This window comes from Xenopus laevis, chromosome 4L, assembly GCF_017654675.1.
Source record: "Xenopus laevis strain J_2021 chromosome 4L, Xenopus_laevis_v10.1, whole genome shotgun sequence".
Classification (NCBI taxonomy): Eukaryota; Metazoa; Chordata; class Amphibia; order Anura; family Pipidae; genus Xenopus; species Xenopus laevis.
The window spans coordinates 110808297-110830013 of record NC_054377.1 but is presented as its reverse complement, the minus strand read 5'-3'; the positions used below and the strand labels follow the sequence as shown (position 1 = coordinate 110830013).

General features: G+C 38.8%; 1 protein-coding gene across 3 annotated transcripts in view; it reads right to left on the bottom strand.

Moving 5' to 3' along the window:
- Positions 1–1407: 1407 nt before the first annotated feature.
- The window catches only part of edem3.L (ER degradation enhancer, mannosidase alpha-like 3 L homeolog), a 36038-nt gene continuing 15728 nt past the window's right edge, over positions 1408–21717 (bottom strand). The window contains exons 4-21 of one of the 3 annotated variants that reach the window (XM_041589264.1): positions 21455–21494; positions 20527–20639; positions 19820–19973; positions 18318–18452; positions 17933–18038; positions 17703–17800; positions 17277–17402; positions 16733–16816; positions 16414–16497; positions 15985–16109; positions 14292–14457; positions 13984–14138; positions 13219–13372; positions 11482–11676; positions 10559–10724; positions 10200–10385; positions 7158–7205; positions 1408–4206 (exon numbers count right to left, since the gene is read on the bottom strand). In XM_041589264.1, the coding sequence (XP_041445198.1) occupies positions 3815–4206; positions 7158–7205; positions 10200–10385; positions 10559–10724; positions 11482–11676; positions 13219–13372; positions 13984–14138; positions 14292–14457; positions 15985–16109; positions 16414–16497; positions 16733–16816; positions 17277–17402; positions 17703–17800; positions 17933–18038; positions 18318–18452; positions 19820–19973; positions 20527–20639; positions 21455–21494 (2527 nt within the window). In that variant the 3' untranslated portion in view covers positions 1408–3814. 3 annotated transcript variants of the gene reach the window in all.

Sequence of the window (21717 nt, the reverse complement as noted above, 5' to 3'; positions counted from 1 at the left end):
AGGGTAAGGTCACACCTGCTAGAATAAGAAAACGCCTGCGGCATGGCACTCGCTGCTCTTTGTTCTCCGAATTCGCCCGAAGTTTCCTCGTCAGGCAACTTCGGAAAACGAAGCGTTGTGAGTGCCATGCCACAGGCGATTTCTCGTTCTAGCAGGGGGAAGACGGGGAAGCTGTTCGGGGAAATTAGTCGCCCCAAAGAAGAGGCAATTCATCGCCAGGCGACTAAATCTCCCCGAATCTCCAGGTGTGACCTTACCCTACAGGTACAAAGATCCAAATTACAGAAAGACCCGTTATCTGGAAAAACCCAAGGTTCCGAGCATTCTGGATAACAGATCCCATACCTGTACTTCAAAAGTTAGAATGATAACCAAATGGTTTTTTTTCCTGCTAAATTGGGCAGCTACATGTTTAGTCATTAAAGGTAGATAATTATCAGAGCTCCGACAACATTTCAATCACAACAAAGGGTGATGGGGCGGGGGTTTTATACTTAATAATCTAATCTATTTACCTTGCACTAGTAAACATGGAGTAACTTCAGTTTCCCAGTTTAAAAAAAAACGTCGATTTGTATGTTCAGCACAAGTCCTGTTCTTTGCACACATGTTGAACAAGAGGAATGTTGCCCCTTTAACTGTAGGATCTATGCCAACCTGACGCTTTATTATCACATTTTAATGGAGGTAAAACATCAAAGATGCAGAACTGCATCACATTATCCTGCTTTGTTACATGACTGTTGTATAAAAGAGAATCACCAGCATTCTAGGTCCCAAGTTTCTTTTCCTAAAAGACTTATTTCAGCAACTTAAAAAAGGGAGTCGTCTTAATACTTCTGCTTCATTATTTAATATTCTCTGCAGCACAACAAGAATTACTGGTACAGACCCATTCCAGTCTATGGCAAATATAGGACCCTGGGCTTAAAGGAGAAACAAACCCTTAAGTTAAAAAACCCCTACCCAACATAGACCCCCTTCCCTCCTCCCCAGCCTAGCTGCCCCCCTGGACAAATGCCCCTAACTCTTTACTTACTCCTCCGTGCAGGGAGGGGGGTCTATGTAGGGTAGGGGGGTAGGGTTTAACTTTAGGGTTTGTTTCTCCTTTAAAAGGTGAGAGGTGAAACTGTGACAAAGCTGTTTATGTTGTTGTTCTACTTCCCATTGTTTAATGAGTTGGAAGTACTTTATGCCATCGCTTTCTGGCCAGAAAAGGCAATGTTTAGACATTATATATCTTCCAACATAAATGACAAAGTGCAAAGCCAAAGTGCGTTTAAAAGCATCCTGGACTGAATGGATAGTAGCAGTTGTCTGATCTACAACATGGCACATCTTAAGGAACAGCAACACTAAAAAATGAAAGCGTTTTAAAGTCATTACAAAAATGTAGGGTTTCCCTGCACTGGTAAAACTGGTGTGTTTGCGTCAGAAACACTATAATTTCTACATATATAGTATATTAATAATCTGCTGTTTAGCCATTGGGAAAGCAATTTAAAAGAGAAAACGCTCAGATTACATAGCAGATAGGCTCTGTGGAATATAATGGTGTTACACAGATTTTATCTGTTATTAGTTATTTAACCTGTGCGATTTAGCCCTATTTCATTTGCTCCATTGCTACACATCAGCTTGTTTATATAGACAATAGTAGTGTTTCTGAAGCAAACAGATCAGTTTTACCAGTGCAGGGCAACAGTACATATATATATATATATATATATATATATATATATATATATAATCTTTTTTTGCATTACTGTTCCTTTAGAACTTTATTAAAAGAATGGCAGAAGTGTCAAAAAATAGCACACTAGTTATTTATTTTTCTTTGGAACAATTTCAGGACAAGCAAAAAAAAAAGTGCATTTGCCAAGATTCACACTTGTTTTATACAAACAGATTCCAAGTGACAGAGGTAGTAATGAGAGCAGTAATGGGTTTCAATTCACAGTATCGTACCCTTGTAAATACAACTATATGCTCCAAGTGATTGGAGACTTGCACATTCCTGCCAGCGTCATTTAATTTTGTCCAATTACACGAGAGATGAGAGAATGGAATTCGGTTAAAGAAAGCAGCAATTGGAAGGTAAGTCAGTCTCCATTTGGTCATCCAAGTATTGTACAGTTACAGGCTGAACGTGAGCATATCGAGATAAACCTCAACACAGGCATGTGCACTTGAACCTGGCTATTCCATCAATAAAATACAACGTTGTGTCCCCTCAAAAATGTGACCAAAGGGCAGTGACAAATAAAAAGGATTTCCCGTAACTCAAATAAAATGAACATTGTCTGCATTTAGAATATTCCCCTCTAAAATACTTTAAACAATAAGCACTTTGGTAGAGGAGGAGATTGCTGTAGATACGTAGGATTTATTTGGTGCAGCCAATAAAATGAAGTTGCCATATCATTGTAGTTTGGGTGGCAAACATAGTTAACAATGGCTCTCTAGACCCCTTATCATTATGATTTAAAAAAAAAAAAAAACGGTTAAAAATAATAATAATAGTCCAAAATAAAAGTATTTTCAATTTTGTGGTTACGTGACCTTCACCTCAGCGCTCTAATAATAGCAGCGGAAAGGGTTAGGTTAGGCACGGTAATCTGCTCCATTTCTGATGGAAATTCCAGAAGCTGGAGGAATTAAGCTTGAGGGGGTGCAGGAAAATCAATAAATCTGATTAAAGAATAAAATAAAGGAACGTCATATAATAACATTGACACTGGCAGAATGTAATGAGAATTCTCATTCAACCAAGGAGTCAATTTTATAACCATATGTCTATATATCCCAAGGCAGCTCATCCATGAGAGAGAGCAAACCATGACCTGGAATACCAAAGCAACACATTCCTGTGGATCACTTGAAACAAATATATGAACAATGATAACAAAACCTGAAAATGTACTTATTCATCCCATCCTGGCAAAGCAGAACATTGGATTTCATAATGTCACCCCTGATATAATAACTTGCCCTGGTTTTATGTTAAACATCGTCGGCTCAAGTATTTCAACGTAGGAAATATGGCTTGACAAAGCAAAACCAAGAGAGAAAAGACGAATGTAGAAAATATGGCTTAATGAAGCAAAAAGAAGAGAGAAAAGAAGAAGAAAGTAGGACATATGGCTTGTCAAAGCAAAAAGAAGAGAGAAAAGAAGATGATGATGATGTGTGAATGGCAGTCGGATACGCTCGGCAGTAAACTGGCTGGTTGTAAAGGCTTGCACTAATATTTTTAAAAGAGATTTGTCCAAAATATAAATTTCTATACATTCTAGACAGAATTAAACATTTCATGTTTAAAATGCAAAAAAAGGAAATGTGGAAACGTTCAGATAACAGTTGACTAAAGAATTAAATAGAAACATTTCTGGACCATGACCAAGAAGTCAGCTGTTGACCTATTGAGATCTTCTAACTAAAAATAATTTTTAACCGATTTAATAAACTATTTCCCCTATTTTTTTTTATAGAATTGTAATGAAGATAAATATGGAGAATTTCTAGGGCATTCACCTCCCAAACCTGAAGTTCTTCATAGAGCCTCATCAAAAACTGAATGAATATATTTGCTCCTATTCTCTACTAACATTCGACACAGGATCCAACAAAACAGAAGGAAACAGACATGCCTTGGGTGTTGTGGACCCGCTGAAAATGTACAGCAAATGTTGCTAAATATTATCCTTCACAAATGCTGCTGTTCATGAAGTGTGTAAACCTTTCAAAGAGGGCTGGACGCCTTTATGTGGTAGAGAAGAACAAATGGAGTCTTTAAAAAGAAAAATACGTTTGGTCATAGTTCATCCTTCTCCATCATTTCAAAGGCCTCAATGTCCTCTTTCCAGTCGGCCAATATTGACTCCATTGGCCGAACTTTGTTGTCCATTTTCTCCTCTGTGGAGTCTTCAGAGTTTTCTGGTGGGGTCTGAACATTGTCTTTCGGGCTGTGTTCAGTCTCTTCGGTCTTATGTTCTTGACTTTCTGGTGTAATGTCTCTTTCTGAAGTTCTGTCCCCACCAGATGGAGAGTCAGAACTTGGCACCTCTGGCTGAGAAACAGGTGATTCTTCCTCATGCACTATAAGAAGTTCTGCAATTTCTTCTGGAGTCATAAAAAGATCTTCCAATGCCTGTTTCTGGGAATCGTTTTCTACTGGCTTCTGTTCTCCACTTTCACTTTCTAAATCTGTATAAAAAGGAAAGAACACACATCTCAACACAAGAATGGTCCTGCCCCTTCTGTCATCATTAGGTTACATTTAACCAGCTTTGCAGCAATAAAATAGCTTTTTTTACAAAAGGGAGCGTGTGTGCAGGGTAAATAACACAGGGCTTACAAACAAACAACCGGAACCAAAGGGAAGAACAGGCTTTTTAGGAAAAGTTAACTTTGAGTTGATTTTTTTGGCTGTCCAGTTGGAGAAATGCAAAACATTTTTGCCAAGCAAAAACAGATGAAGAAAGGGTGTATTTTGGAAAACAATTGATCCAAATATTCTAGAAAACAACTCATAAAGGACATGCTTAAACTGGATTTGTCAAAAAGACTCGGTGGTGCTCATCTCCAGATTTTGGATAAATATTATCAAAGGCTGAAATCAATTGGCAAATTAGCTTTCAGCTGCAGTGATTTTTTTTACATTATGTGACTAAAAACTGAACATTTTTGTATTTAAGAAAAATCTATAGACCATGTGCAAAATTCAGTACATGGCACAAATGTATCATCACATCAGGATTCTATTAGTGTTCTCTGGAACGTGGTGCTAAGGCATTGGAATACAGAATTCTGCCTAAAAACAGAGGCCAGAGTGCGAGTGATAACAGGTAAGATAATGAAAGCCTGTCCTTGTTTCCCACCCCACTTCAGAACCCTCAAACTGGCCTGTTTGCTGTACCTGCAAGTTAATAAAAAGCAATCTATGGTGGAATCAAATGGACTTGTGTGCCTTTGCTTTGTGTAAAGAACTGTATTTATGTTGTGTGCAAAGAATGTCAGTGATGAAAGGAGACAAACACCAAGTGCAAATTCATTGTCTACGTCATACTAAAAGTTAAAGGTTACCATTGTTAAGCCTTCTCCTGTACTCCATAGGCACTACAGCAGTTAGCAGAGCACTAGAATGGAAGAACCTCTTCTACTCAACAGATTTGTGTAGAATCTGATGGGCCTCTTTACTACATGTATGAAAATGACCTAGTCAGGCCACTTCTAGAACAGGTAGGGAAAAATCGAGTAGAATAATAACACACTGGCCCACTAGAATGTCTCTCAGTTGTCTAATTAGCAAGTCATTAGTAGTACCCAGTGTAAAAGAATAAAAATGCATTTTCAAATAAATAACTCTTAATAGTAGCGATACTCTTTACTATGAGGGAAGGTCTTATGCAGGAATTCCTAAAGAGAATACTTGGCAATGTCTCCAATACTATGGGGCACATTTACTTAATTAACCCTCGATATTCGACCATCGAAGTGAAATCCTTCGAATATCGAAGTCGAAGGATTTACCGCAAATACTTCACTCGCACGATCGAAGAAAAAAACGTTCGATCGAACTATTAAATCCTTCGCTCAAAAAAGGTTAGAAAGCTTATGGGGAAAGTCCCCATAGGCTAACATTGTAGCTCGGTAGGTTTAAAGTGCCGAAGTAGGTAGTCGAAGTTTTTTTTAAAGAGACAGTACTTCGACTATCGAATGGTCGAATAGTCAAACGATTTTTAGTTCGGATCGTTCGATTCGAAGTCGTAGTCGAAGGTCAAAGTAGCCTATTCGATGGTCGAAGTACTTCGAATCCTTCACTTGAGCTTAGTAAATGTGCCTCTAAGAGAAAGAACAATACTGTAGCTGTTGGTCCCACACATGGGAGGTCACGATTCTGTTGCTGCACTGCAGGCACACACAACTTCACACTACACAGTAAGAAAGGCATGTTTCTGACTAACTGAGAAATGGTGTCACTCTGTAGAACAACACTGAAGCTGTAGGACATGCCTGCAAAATAGAGCACATTTGTCCAACCGGAGGAACTGTTGCTTAAAAACATGGCAGTCTTTTCCAGACGCTTCACAGAAATTTTGGATGCAGAATGATAGAAATCACATTTAGGGGCAGACTTACCAAGGGTTGAATTGAAAATTCGAATTCTTGATTTTTTTTTTTATGGTCAAAACTGTCAAATTCGACTAGGGAGTAAAACCTGCCGAATTGCTGTTAAGTCGATGGGAGAGATCCAGGGATCAATTTGGAGATGTTTGCAGCCTTTCAGACATTCAAGTTTTTTTCGGGTTGTTTCAATTCGATCGGTCGAATTTTGGGGAGAGTTTTTTAAAAACTCACATGAATTCTAAATTCGACCTTTGATAAATGTGCCACCCCGTGTTCTGCAGTGCTGGACCTTTCTACAACCGTATGTATATTACCTTGCTCTCACAATCAATCAATGTTTGTGGATACTTTAGGGGGAAAAAAAAAAAAAATTATATACTTTCTCCTTAAAAATCGTTTGTAATAATTTATTCTGACAATTGTCAGACCTCTGCAGTAACTATCAGGATAGGATTTTCCTATTAAATAAGTGTATCCATCTATTCCTCTCTTCAGTAATGTTATATCGGTCACATGACCTACTGAAATGTGTGTATTATAACATATAATAATGTACCACCTGTTGTAAAAGATGAAGGGTATTAGACTTCACCTTGAAATTCCTCTACCTGTATAAAAAGCACTCAACCTTTGTCCTTGTGCTTTTATATGGAACTCCACAGTGATATCCTTATATTTTACAATAGGGGGTACATTATTCACTATTAGATTTATGTATCATTACATAGCAGTACTTAAATGTGCAGTGTTTTACATATTTAATGTTTAAACCTTTGAATGCTAAGCGAGTCCCTTTCAGTGCTATTGGTGTTTCTCAATGAATAAACCGAAACCTGAAAATGAAGCATCTGCAGCGTCGGAGCTCTGTAACTTGAGTGGCAGCACCGCAAAGTCTACAATATATTCAATTTATGAATGAAATCAGTAGCAAAGAAGGATCAGACTTTATATCCAAAGTTAACATAGATAATAGGCCATTTACTCTTGGCTGTGCAGCCAACTATATATCGCTTGGAGAATATACTTACTGCTATCAAAAATGTAGTTTGGGACTATTTTACCTTTAAAAATGGCTGCTGAAATTCCACAGAAGGCACAAATGAAAAAGGAAAATATAGTGTGAGTATATATAAATATAAATTACATTTACACAAGTCACTTATAGTTTTTTTTATTTACATGGAATACTCTTATGAAACAAGAAAATAAATATTAACAAATTTGTTAGAAGAATTGGAGGTACCACTGCAGTGTATAAAAGGCAACACAAACCTCAGCTGCTGGACAAAAGCAACCCAGAGGTGTGAATGCAAAGCAATTATCATCATGCCAAGCGGCTACTCCAACAGCAATGGGAAGCACTGCAAGTAGTCATTGGCAACTCTTGCTTGCCATTGTTGTAGCACACATTTTGCTGCCAATCGGCTGCAGTCAGATAGCAGCGACCTGTTGTCATGGTCTATAATTGTGTTGTATTTATTACACAAGACCCAGGTATATACTGTCAATTATAACCTTATAAGTGACTCTTAGTAAAACTTGTATATTATAACAAATAGTACCCTCTTTTGTAAAATATGAGGTTCCATGACCTGTATAGTATTACTTGGCCTTCAGCCTCATACCAGGGTCATGGAACTCCTCAGTGACTAAAATGTAATTATTTTTCAGCAAAGGATATTTGTGATAACTAGGCTTACCACCTTTTCTAAAAAAAATTTACCGGCCGGTGGGGGGGGGGGCAGGAACAAAAGGGGGCGTGCCATGATGCAAAAGGGGGTGGAGTCATGCAGAGTGCTGCAAAAGGGGGCAGAGCAACATGTACAATAGCCAGAAGCCTGAAAAAATGTTAGTTCTGAGAGAATTGGGGAAGGCCAAAGTTTTTTTTTAAGTGTATTACAAATTACCAGCAACTACATTGCCAGTAAATTTGTAATAGCGGCCTTGGCAGGTGTTTTACACCAGATCCCAAAGAACTGCAGTATGAAGTGGAATTTCCATAAGACATATTTGAATTGCTAAAACAGAGGATGATAAATCACTGAAATATTGGCTCACAACACAGAATTCCTAGGCGATGTAATCTCTCTATTACAATAAAGCCTTCAAACTCTTGGGAGTCACTAGGAACTGTGGGAAAAATTCATTTACGTTGAAAAGGTACCTCCACTATAGTCACAATGCAGATGAAACCATACCTTAGCTTGGCCATTGCCTTTAGCTGGGCTAAATTGAGGATACAGTTGTTTAGCAAGCCTGTAGAAGCCACTACAACTAATGATGCATGATTCACACATGATGAAATTCAAAAGAGACTAGAACATGTTAAGATTAACAAAGGTCCAGGGCCAGATGGTATTCATCCCAGGGTAATTAGCGAGCTTAGCTCTGTGATTGCCAAACCTCTTTACTTAATTTTTCAGGATTCATTGAGATCTGGCATAGTGCCGAGAGACTGGCGAATTGCTAATGTGGTGCCTCTATTCGAAAAAGGATCCCGTTCTCAGCCTCAAAACTATAGGCCAGTTAGTCTGACGTCAGTGGTAGGAAAGCTTTTCGAAGGGTTAATAAAGGATAAGATACTGGACTTCATAGCAAATCATAATACTATGAGTTTGTGCCAGCATGGTTTTATGCGTAATAGATCTTGCCAGACTAACTTAATTTCTTTTTATGAGAATGTAAGTAGAGACCTCGATTCTGGGATGGCAGTGGATGTGATTTACTTAGATTTTGCTAAAGTATTTGATACAGTGCCACACAGAAGGTTACTGGTTAAATTAAGGAATGTTGGCCTGGAACATAATATTTGTACCTGGATAGAGAACTGGCTAAAAGATAGACTACAAAGAGTGGTGGTAAATGGAACATTTTCTAATTGGACCAGTGTTGTTAGTGGAGTACCGCAGCGCTCTGTACTAGGTCCCTTGCTTTTCAACTTGTTTATTAATGACCTGGAGGTGGGCATTGAAAGTACTGTTTCTATTTTTGCAGATGATACTAAATTGTGCAGAACTATAGGTTCCATGCAGGATGCTGCCACTTTGCAGAGTGATTTGTCTAAACTGGAAAACTGGGCAGAAAACTGGAAAATGAGGTTCAATGTTGATAAATGCAAGGTTATGCACTTTGGCAAAAATAATATAAATGCAAGTTATACACTAAATGGCAGTGTGTTGGGAGTTTCCTTAAATGAGAAGGATCTAGGGGTCTTTGTAGATAACAAGTTGTCTAATTCTGGGCAGTGTCATTCTCGGCTACTAAAGCAAATAAAGTTCTGTCTTGCATAAAAAAGGGCATTAACTCAAGGGATGAAAACATAATTATGCCTCTTTATAGGTCCCTGGTAAGGCCTCATCTGGAGTATGCAGTGCAGTTTTGGACTCCAGTCCTTAAGAGGGATATAAATGAGCTGGAGAGAGTGCAGAGACGTGCAACTAAATTGGTTAGAGGGACGGAAGACTTAAATTATGAGGGGAGACTGTCAAGGTTGGGGTTGTTTTCTCTGGAAAAAAGGCGCTTGCGTGGGGACATGATTATACTTTACAAGTACATTAGAGGACATTATAGACAAATGGCAGGGGACCTTTTTACCCATAAAGTGGATCACCGTACCAGAGGCCACCCCTTTAGACTAGAAGAAAAGAACTTTCATTTGAAGCAACGTAGGTGGTTCTTCACAGTCAGGACAGTGAGGTTGTGGAATGCACTGCCGGGTGATGTTGTGATGGCTGATTCAGTTAATGCCTTTAAGAATGGCTTGGATGAGTTTTTGGACAGACATAATATCAAAGGCTATTGTGATACTAAACTCTATAGTTAGTATAGGTATGGGTATATAGAATTTAATTAAAAGTAGAGAGGGGTGTGTGTGTGTGGATGCTGGGTTTTCATTTGGAGGGGTTGAACTTGATGGACTTTGTCTTTTTTTCAACCCAATTTAACTATGTAACTATGTAACTAGCACTTCCAGAGCTCTAGCCCTTTAATGGAGGATGCTCCAGATTGATGGAAGACTTCCTAGACTCACTTATGGTAAAGGAGGGAGCCCATGAAATGCAATCACTTACCTCGGTCTTTGGCTTTGTCTGAAAGTAGAACCTCCACCTGCTGGTATTCACGAATGGCATCAAGAATGATATTTCCTTCCTTACTGAAGAGAAACAACATGGGGATGGTGACGTCATCCGTACTCTTCCCATCTCCAGCCATTTGGAAGAGAGGGGCAGTGTCACTGCTGCTGCCTTCATTGTCATCTAGAAAATAGCAGAGGCACATTTTAAAATTAAAAACACAAGAATTTGGCTAACGATTAATATCACAATGAAAGCTTGAACCAAGCACATGCCCGAGTCAGATAGTCATTTCTTAAACTTCATCAGTATCTTTTCAGGCATGAACTGCCCCATTAAGCTCTGCAAGTACTTACCTATAACAATCCCTCCAATGGCCCCAGCTTTCTGCACATTGCGAGCCTTCTCAGCAAACATACACTGACCTCTCTGCATCAGTGCAATCTTGCCTTGTATTGCCTGTCCGTTGGTGATATCAGAGCACCCGCTGTATGGCTCCGCTCTAGCTACCAGCCCTTGTGCCTGTGACAAGCAGAAATGAAGATGTTACAGTCTCCCATGTTGTAAAACAAAACGAAGGATGCACCGAATCCAGGATACGGTCGGTATTCAGCCAGGATTCGACTGAATCCTCACACCTGGCCGAACCGAATCCTTAAAATCATGTGATTTTTTTTGTTACAAAACAAGGAAGTAAAAAAATTTTTGCCGAGTGATACAGACGCAAATTAGGGATTAGAATTCGGCCAAATCTTTCACAAAGGATTCGGGGGTTCAGCCAAATCCAAAAGAGTGGATTTGGTACATCCCTAAACAAAAAAAAAAGAAAGCCATAGTCAAACCAGCTACTTGCACCATAATCCCAAATTTACACAATAAGCGTTATTGTAATGTGCAAACCGCTGAATTGACTGTGGCGGCACTATGGTTCTTTAATGTGAATGTGAATCCTTGTAGCCCACTTTACCCATAATGCTCTTTGTGCCATTACCCCCCCCCCCCCCAGCTATATTTTGGGAAATGGCACAGATCGGCTCCTCAATAAATCACAGGACAAATTGGTTTTCCAGTTGCTGTTCTTTATAAAACATAGATGATGTGTCAATAAGGATGTGGAGGGGAGTGGAAAATATAAGAGAGAATTAGCTGGAGTTGACTCATGTTTCTTTAATACTCTTTCCCTGTCCATCCCCAATGAAAATGTTATTTATGTAATGCTTTGCAAAAAGATTCAGATTATAGCACATGTTCTTTGTCAGAACAAGGATCCACTACATACCCCAGCTAAATGTTTCGAAAGGTCCATGCCAAACTGAGCGGGTCCCGCAGTTAATACGACTCTCCCATAAAACGGGTGGGACACAATCTGCACAGCACGGGGAGGCAGTTGCTGCTCTTTCTGCTGCTGGCTGGAGAGCTCAATCATTTCTTGCATGAATCGAAGGCCATCCTCAGCATCAATAGAGCTTGCAGCCTGGAAAGAGATTCATTTCATTTATTTGTTCAAAGATTCCTCCATACCCATGAAAGGGAGTCAAAGCTTCTGTTTATTGTATACACACATATGTCTAGGCCAAGTTGGGTGGTGGGAGAATCAAGCCACATACTACAATAATAAATGACTTACTGCCAAATGAGAAAAGGTAAAAGTGGGAGAGAAAAGAAAAAGGTGAATATATAGAATGGTTTTCCGCACACCATTTATCCGTAAATGACTCAGGTGCTACCCACAATTAGTAATGTTAATAAATATTCCAAACAAAGTAGGTGCACACCAGGAACTTTTGAAAACAATTAAAAAAAAATCTTCATGTTTATTAGAACAATTAAAAACAGGCATAATGGTATGCAAGTCTCTATTAAGGTGGTTCTAGCTCCACTTGCAGCAACTAATTTACCCTAGTGAGCAATTTTTCAACAGACTAAGCCCATATGTAATAAATGGCACGAGCTTTGCACAGGAGCAGTAACCAATAGCAACCAATAGGCTGTTTGCTGGTGACCAGTAACTGCTTTCTGTTGATTGGTTGCTATGGGTTACTGCTCCTGGCCAACCTAATGTGTTGTTACATAAGCCCATAAAGTTTAAACCACTAGCAGGACTTCATGGGAAACCAAAAAATACAGCACAACCAAATAACAGGTGCAAAGTTTCTAGTATTCAATAATTAGATGGCATTTATTGCTCCACTATTAGAAGGAAATCATCGGGGGGCTGACATATCAATTGTGAATAAATGTTACTGAGCAGTTTTGTATTATATAAAATGTAAAAGAGCCCAATATAGTTAATAGGCAGCTTTTATAGCCTCTTATAAAATGCAGTTTTAACTCAGCTGTCTGCTGCCTTTTAATGAGAGCTGAAGCTGGCACAATGCAAAATTCCTTGGATGGTTTAGGAGTCCATGATTTCGGTTCACTATTCTATATCCAGCCTACAGAAATCACAATACAACTGTCATTTTTGTGCTATTTGGGTTGTGGGCTTTTTTGTGCAGGTGAAGTGTCTGGATACTCTTTATCCTTTTCTGAGTGTATAGATATTTATTTTTAGAAATAAGCAGATTGATTGCTAATGGCAATGATACTAACTGATACTGATACTAACTGGTGCTGATACTAACTTCATTGACCCCAAGGAAGGCATTTATGGCAATCTTGGTGTTTTGGCAATAAATATCCCCTAGAGCAGTGATCGCCAATAGCTTGGATGTTGCTCCCAGTTGCCTCAAAGCAGGTGGTGATATTCGAGACTTGGAGGAAGTTTTAGTTGCATAAAAACCAGGTGAACTGCCAAACAGAGTCTCCTGTAGGCAGACAGTCCACATAGTGGCTGCCAAATAGCCAATCACAGCCCTTATTTGGCATCCTCAGGAACATTTTTCATGATTATGTTTCTCCCCAATCCTTTTACATCTGAATGTTGCTCACGGGTAAACAAAAAGGTTGGGGATCCCTTTACTAGAGAGAAACCAGTGCTGGGACAGTGTACAACAAAGTGGATTATCATTCTTACTTGGTTGGCATGTTGGACCAACTGAACACGGCCATCCTTGAGGTGAATAAGACTCACACCCATCTTCTTTAGGATCTCTAAATGCTCTGAATTAGAGGCCATAAAATCACGAGCCCGTAGAGGTGGCATTTTACCACTGCCAGAAATCTCATCCCTGCAATGGGTGCAAAAAAAAACAATAGACAAGTTAAGGTATGCAGTTTGCTGTCATAATCGGTAATAATCAGGTTTTACTCTTTCCTGTTGATAAAGTTAATGATATAATTAAACATTGTTCTGTATAAGTAGCAAACCTCCTTTTAACAATAATGTACTTATTCTTGTTATGATGTTCATGCTCGAGTCACAAGGCTTCCATGTACAAAACGTTGTTATATTAAAGTGTAGGAAGATGAGACGTCATAAGCACTATGAATAATTAGAACAGCTACACCAACAGTGGTATAATGCAGAATACTTGCTTTCTCTTTCTCCTTATCTTGTTATCGATAAGGATAACAAAGCATATTATTGACCCCATTTGTTCCTTACAGACACAATATAACTGCAGTGCTGTGAAGAAGAGTGTGGTCAGGCAGCTCTGTGACCATCTATATCTCCCCCTTACATAGTTACATAGTTACATAGTTAAATTGGGTTGAAAAAAGACAAAGTCCATCAAGTTCAACCCCTCCAAATAAAAACCCAGCATCCATACATACATAGTATCCTAAACTTTGCAAAAAATAGGTCAGGAAAGTGCCATATAGCAAAAACACATCTTACAGACGAGAAGGACTCCGAGGACAATTCTTATCAACGACATTTTTCAGAGGTTCCCGAATATTCTGTGCGTACATTGGGTCATTCCGGAAGAGGATCTGGGTGTTTGGGCAGGACCAATCAAAGTTACTATCATCGAGTTCAGTGTACTGAGTAGTCTGTAACACACAAATGAACAGCAGTGTTATGTTAGAGTTTCTACTCTTTAGTACATGCATTTATCTTTCATGAGCCAGAATAGAATTTTGCATTAGCCAGGAAACTCCTATACTGATATAAATGAATGAAATGAGGGGAAAGAAAGGACTTACTGTATTTTTCTTTGTGCTGCTCGGATTTGCAGTGGAAAGAGAGAGAGGTAGGAGATGTGCTTCTGTAGTGAATATATAATCTTCTATATCAAATATAAGATCTTCCCTTTCGGAGAACAGCAAATAGAGGTACTTAAACATCTCTGCCAGGAAAAAGGAATCCATTCTTAAAGAGGAAAGAAAATAAAAGTCAGTGAGGTTAATGGTTTAAGAACTCAAACTATAATTATAAATAGCGTTCTAGTACTACTTCAACATAAGAAACCAGGATCCTGTGATGTGGCATATGGTTTTAATATCTCTGTATTAATATGCATAAATGGGAAGAAATGAACTGTGCAAAATAACGGAGCTGCTGTTATTGAATGCATCACTAGGCACATTATTATGCAGGCTGAGAGGGGTTCCCAAACTTGTTCAAATGACTGTAATATACAGGTATGGAATCCGTTATCTGGAAACCCATTATCCAGAAAGCACTACATTATGGAAAAGCCATCTCCCATAGACTCCATTTAATCAAATAATTCACAATTTAAAAAATGATTTCCTTTTTCTCTGTAATAATAAAACAGTAACTTGTGCTTGATTCAAACGAAGATATAATGAATCCTTATTGGTTGCAAAACCAGCTTGTTACGTTTATTTAATGTTTACATGATTGAAGATCCAAACTATGAAAAGATCTGTTATTGGGAAAACCCCAGGTCCCCAGCATTCTGGATAACAGGAGCCCTACCTGTATTTATAAAACTAGCACTCACTCCAAAATATCTTCATTCCTATATAACTAAAGCAGAAATACATCACTTCTGATGGTCTCGGTTCAGTTTACTTGTAGACTAGAATATCCTGTTACATATTATAGAAGGTATTTATAAATAAAGGTAGAAATGATTTCATTTTACCTTTTCCTACATGTATGTGTGTGCGCTTAATTTCACTAGTGGAGTCAACCATAGCAACCAATCAGATTTTTGCTTTCATTTTCTAAACTGTAAGAGGCTGAGGAAAACGAGATACTATGGTAGTTAATCTGCCTCCTATTTTGTACTGTGTACTTGGTTAACATGCAAACTGTTGGCTGCACAATTAGGGGCAGATTTATCAAGAGTCGAAGTGAATTTGAGGGAATTTCGAAGTTAAAAAATTTGAAATTCGAAGTAATTTTTTGGATATTTCGACAATTGAATAGGACACTACGACTTTGGTTCGAAGTACAATCGTTCGAATATTCAACTATTCGAAAAACGAAGTACTGTCTCTTTAAAAAAAACTTCGATTTCAATACTTTGCCAAATTAAACTTGCCGAAGTGCTATATTAGCTTATGGGGACCTTCTAGAGCTACGACTTCCACTTTTTGGAAGTCGTAGTAAAATCATTCGACCGATCGCTGAAATCCTTCTAAACGTTCGATTCGAATGATCTAACTTCGACCGCAGGATGCCGAAATTCGCTGAAAAAAACTTCAACTTCAATATTCGAAGTCGAAGTATTTCAATTCGAAGGTTGAATTTCGAAGTATTTTTAACTTCGAAATTTGACCCTTGATAAATCTGCCCCTTAATGTAGGCTTTATATCAACTCAAGCCAGAAAGCAATGTTAATTTTGTTCCAGCGCTATTGCATCTACTATGGGACAGCAAAAAAATTACATTTTAAAGAAATGATGAAAAAAGTTTAAAACATACCGGTCTTCATGGCTTCCGGTCCGCACATCTTTAACAGCAGCGAATCCACATGGCACCCGTGCATATTTATTCAGATTATCAATCAGAGTTTTTCCCACTTCGAGGTAGTAAGGATCACCAGTGGCCTGGAAAAAAATGAACATGATTAGCAGAAAGCCACAGCCTATTATATTTATATCTTGCCAGCCAAAGCTACTGGATCCCACAGAAACTCAAACTCTAGAAAGCAACTGTATAGGCTGCCTCAGGCTTTACAAGATGAGTAGCACCGGCAGCTGAATTGAAGCAAGTTGCTAACATGTGGAATCATATACATAAAACAGAACATATAAATGAAATATATGTCCAGTTATTACAGCCAAGTTATGTATAAGACATCTCAGTGATGTGCAAGTGTTAACATTCACAAATAACTTGTGTTGTTCTTACTTTATAGAGGAAATAAGTACTTTCAGCAAACTCTGGTCTTAAAGGGTGCTGGGCCCAGTGAACCCTGAAATCAGTTGTGAAGGCCTAGAAAAAGAAAACCAGCCAGTCAATATAAATAGAAAAGCTTTATCAGAACATGGCAGAGATTATAATTTTCCATCATGAGAAAATACACTATGAACACATATCATGATACTAATAATTTGCTTAGAAATACTTTTAAAGGTCCCAAAAACAAACACTCTCTGCAGCAATAAGCTGATGAATATGGCAACTGTAGTAAAAATGTTAAGTTGCAGCAATCAATAAAGAAGCTTACCTCTGGTAGAAAATTGTGCTTTTTTATCACCTGGTAAAGCATTTCGTGAGTCTCAATTGCAGGTCTGATATCCCCCTTCAACACCTAGTGGAAACAGCAATATATACACAGACATTGCTTTAGCACATATTTATAAAGGACCAACATATTAAGCAGTGGTGTATACATCGAGAAAAAACATGGGAAAGTCAGATAACATACTGTAAATGTTTGCATCAAGTTGAGGTATTCCAATAAGTAGAACCAGGAACATACATTTCAAAAATGGAACTGGGCTTTTTGTTTTAAAGAGAATTGCGATTTTTTCATAACCCAGCAAAAAAAAGAAAGAAAAAAAAAACGTTGACAATTTTCTAAACAGCAGTCCTAATATTAATCATAAATATGATGTACAGTCAACAAGGCAGTGAATTCTCTATATTAGTTTTCTAACTGGACCTGACCTGGAGAAGATCCATATTAGGACTGAAATGTTTGTTTGATTTTTGGTAATGTATAATAAATAACCATTAATATATATATATATATGTTGTATGGACTTTACCTGGAGACCAGGGAAAAATGCAAGTAGTGAATCCATCCATGTCCGTGCTGTCAGCATTGGTTTGTGGATATGTACATCAAGCAGGAGTGGAGGCTGGCTTATGTATCGCATAATGGCATCATAGTGCTACAGGATTGCAGAGTTGCTTGATCAGTGTTGAATAAAAGATTATTTAATCTAAAAACAGCTCAGGAAATTATAATAAATGGTGAAGCATCTCTCCTCCCACTTGCATGTGCATTGCCTACAAGCACCCACATGAGCAATTGCAGCCAATTCACATGAATGTTTATTTGGCCATTTCTGGGTGCCTTGGAGCTGCATTTATTGGAAAATACTCCAAAACATAGCAGTCAAAGCTATCTAAATGGTACTGCACCTACACAATTTTCCAATAGTTGTTTAAACGGTCTGCAATCAACCTACTGTATTGAATCTTTCCAGATAGCTGTCATCCCCCAGGAGAACGTAGGCCTTCAGTAAATATTCATAGTAAGAATCTATTCCTGCTCCCACTCCGCTGTCTTCAAGAGAAAAAATAAAACGTATTGTACACAGAGGATGCAACTGGGTGGTGCAATAAAACTGCCGAATAGAACAAAGAGCAATCAATGCATATTGATATTGTGAATGGCACATGTAGAAGGGATGCTTACCTTTGCGCACCCAGTCCCCCGTATGGATATTAATTGTCACACCGACCAGGTTACTGCTGCGCTGCCTTTTGTCCCAGAGGAAATCTAGGGCTTTCCGAGCATGTTCCTGTTCAGAGACATGAATACGTTAGCTGCAGGAAAACTGAAACCATTTGCCTCAAAACGTATAGCACTTCAACACGTACATACACTGAGGTGTCTATTAATCATGCTTTGTAAAACAGATCTTTGCTTTTGTTTTCTAACTTGTAGGTTTTGAAATCCAATTGCGGATTGGTTGCCGTAGGCAACATCACCAGTGATGTTTTACACAGCATGATAAATAGGCCCATTAATTGTACTGCCAACTGGAACAACTAAATGCCCAAACAGGAGCAAGACAAACCTCAAATACTGATATTCCAGTAAAGCGGCTCAGTGCAGCGAATTCCAAGATCATTGTTCCTGCGCAAGCTGTACACGTATCAGTCTCTGTCCCCGTCCGAGCCTCTGGCCTTCTGATGCCAAATTTTAAGTTAATCTAAAAGAAATATGTAAGCAAAGGGTATGAAAGGCATGTAACACACTTTGGAATAACAGCCAGATAAAAGGCATAGTCAAAACTGAAATTCAAACAGGACGCTGTTGAGTAATTCATTCAAGCATTTATGGTTGCCAAGCAGGCATAATAGCAGCATCAATAAGGAAGTGATGACAGATTATATGTCAGTATTCTATTAAAGGAGAAGGAAAGTTGTCTTGCACTTGGGGGTGCCAAGTGATTGTATTTACTTACCTGAAACCCCAGGCTGGTGCTCCTATAAGCAGAAACCTGCACCGTTATTCCAGCGAGCACCACGGAGTGATCCTCTTTCAGCTTCTTCTTTCTTCAAATTTCCGGGGGCAGATACATGCGTAGTAGAACAAAATAGCTGACTTTTTAGTTAAAGTCTGGTTTTTCGCTCTACTGCACATGTGCAGCCGCGTGAAGAAAGAGGAAGACGGAAGAGGATCACTCTGCGGTGCTCACTGGTAAAACCCTGACCCGTTGCAGTTTTTCGCCGATTGGTGCACCGGCCCCGGGTTTCAGCTAAGTAAATACATTCACTTGGGGGTGCCTTACATTTGGCACCCCCAAGTGCAAGATGACTTTGCTTCTCCTTTAAGGGACATTAAAAAGTGAGGCCTAAACTATGCCTTGTGAGTGAGACATAAAAGTACAAGGCTGCAGGAGAGTTCGAACACTTTCAGGCTAATGGCTGCCACCAAGTTTTGGTTGCTACAGTTTATATATAAAGGCTGCTGTATAGATGTGGGGAAGTCATTTAAGGAGAATGGGGGAGGAGCAAATGTTAGGCACCCCCAGTGCTTATATTCCCTTATCTGATATCCCAGTCTGTGCTCCTGTTAGCAGAAAACTGCACCTGCTTGGGGTACCTCTGAGTGAGCACCACAAAGTGATCCTCTTCTTCCACATTTTTTCAATGGCTGCAGGCCGGCACATGAACAGTAGAGTAAAAAAAAGGTGTCTGCTTATAGTTCAGCTTTTCACTGTACTGCTCATGTGCACCCAGTGAGAAGAAGCAGAAAGAAGATTGGGAAAGAAGTTTTCTGCAGGAACACCGGCCCAGAGTATCAGGTAAGTCAACTTGACTCCTTGAGGGGTTCCCTAAAATTTGGCTTCCCCCCTTGGATTGGGGCTTTCCTTCTCTTTTAGAGACATAACCCATTAGTCAACATTTAACAATTCATAAAGACCCTTACAGAATGTGTATTATGTCTATGTATCAATGTCAATTAGTACAGTAAGCTTCTTTTTGAGCATTCTAGTCACCCAAGATCTTGAAGAAGTGAGAAATAACACAATTGTACCAGGCAATAACATTAACTGGATATTCTGCAACGTACTCTGGGGTAGGGAAGGCCACTGGTAGTGTTGAACGCTGGGAGAAGCTTATAGCCAAGCTCTTTAGCCATGTGCAGGAGTTCATCATTGTACCACTGCATGCCATCCCCATTTTCTTTCAGCATGATGGCAACTGAGTGTCCACCAAGGAGGCCGCTGCAAGTAAGCACAATGTTATTATTTGTTTTCTTTTTAGTTTTTTTTAAATAGTGCTGCAACAAATACTTTACATATAAAAACAATACATAAAACTCTACTTTTTTTTTTATTTTTATTTTTTTTAAAAAAGGAGCCCCATAGCCTTAAAATAAAATTTTTAATAGAGAGTAAACTTCTCTTATGCTGGACTGGTTTAAAAAGACTTCATTACTGGTCCCAGTTGGTACCCATATGGCTGTCTAAAAAACCTATACTGTCCAGAAATCTCTGTTTTGTAACAAATGCACTACTGTAATGTTAAAGCTAAACTTTCTGCCGTCTTCCATATAAATGTGTTAAGGGCTTCAAGTAAGACAAAAAATGTGGGCATATAGACAGTATGGTAAATGGAACAACAAAATCTCCTTAGTACGTTTATATCACTAAGCAGCAAACCTTGTAAATACTCACATAGTCACATTATATGAGTAAAACTGGGGGGAAATCACCCTACACTCCCCAATTCGTATTTTTTTTATAGATTATATGTGTTTTATGTGTAACCACTTACCCCAAGACTCTGATATTTGTCTCAAAGACAGACACCACTATATCATTGTCTAAATTGACATCAGTAATCACTTTTCGGACTGCATCTTCAAACTCCTTGGTTTTGTTTAACACCTAAAAAAAAAAATTTGGCATTTTATTATTTTTTTGCTGCCTACATATGGGAAGATTTTGAACAATTTGTAATTTTTTTAATAAATTATTGATATTTTTGTTCTGTAGTTATCACACTTGGACTTTAAACTGCTAAGTGGCTTCTAGGAGTTGATTACTTCAGCAACCAGGGAGCATTCTTTGCCCAGCGACAAATCTCCTCTTCTTCAGGGCGACTAACTTCCCTGAACTACCTCCCACCGGCTAGAATGTAAATCGCCTGCGGGATGGCACTCGGAGTGCTTTGTTTTCCGAAGTCGCCTCATGAGGAATCTTGGGAAAATGAAGCAAACCGAGTGCAATCCCGCCGACGATTTACATTCTAGCCGTTCGGGGAGATTATTTGCCCCAAGTAGAGGCGATTTATCGGCGGGCGACTAAGTCTCCCCGAATCTGAGCATGTGACTCTGCTCTTAATAGTAGATACTACAGATGGGTGGATGCCCTTAGCAAAGAGATACACAAACAGTTCAGTAATTAGATGTTTTTAATATCAGTGTTTGTCTTCTATTTCCCACTGCTCGTTGTTTGGAACTTTAAATGCTACTTGGTTGCTGGGATTAAGGACCCTTTCTGAGGGCAATGGCACAAGGGTGGATCAAGTTTAATTTGTTGCCTGGGTGATTTCCAGCACTAGTGGGCTGCACTGACTTTTGTATAAATCCATATTCATGAACATGATACCATGGTGTAAGGGACAGATGGACTTGTCATGACTGATATATGGCAAGTAAAGCAGGGATTCATTTAATATAATAACAATAATATAAACCTACCACAAGTGTGTCCAGTGTGTCGATTAATGTTAGCGAAAATCTGGAAAATAGAAAAATGTTGAGAAATCAGAGTTTACCCCAAGAGCAGGAGCTTACACAAGGGATGTCTGGGACACCAGTAGAAAGAGAAGTAAAATCTGGGGGTGCCCTTTGTACTTAAAAGGGATTCTGTCATGATTTTTATGGTGTCATTTTAATTTCTAAATTACACTGTTAACACTTCAAATAATTCCCATTCCCATGGGAATTTACCCAATGAGGAA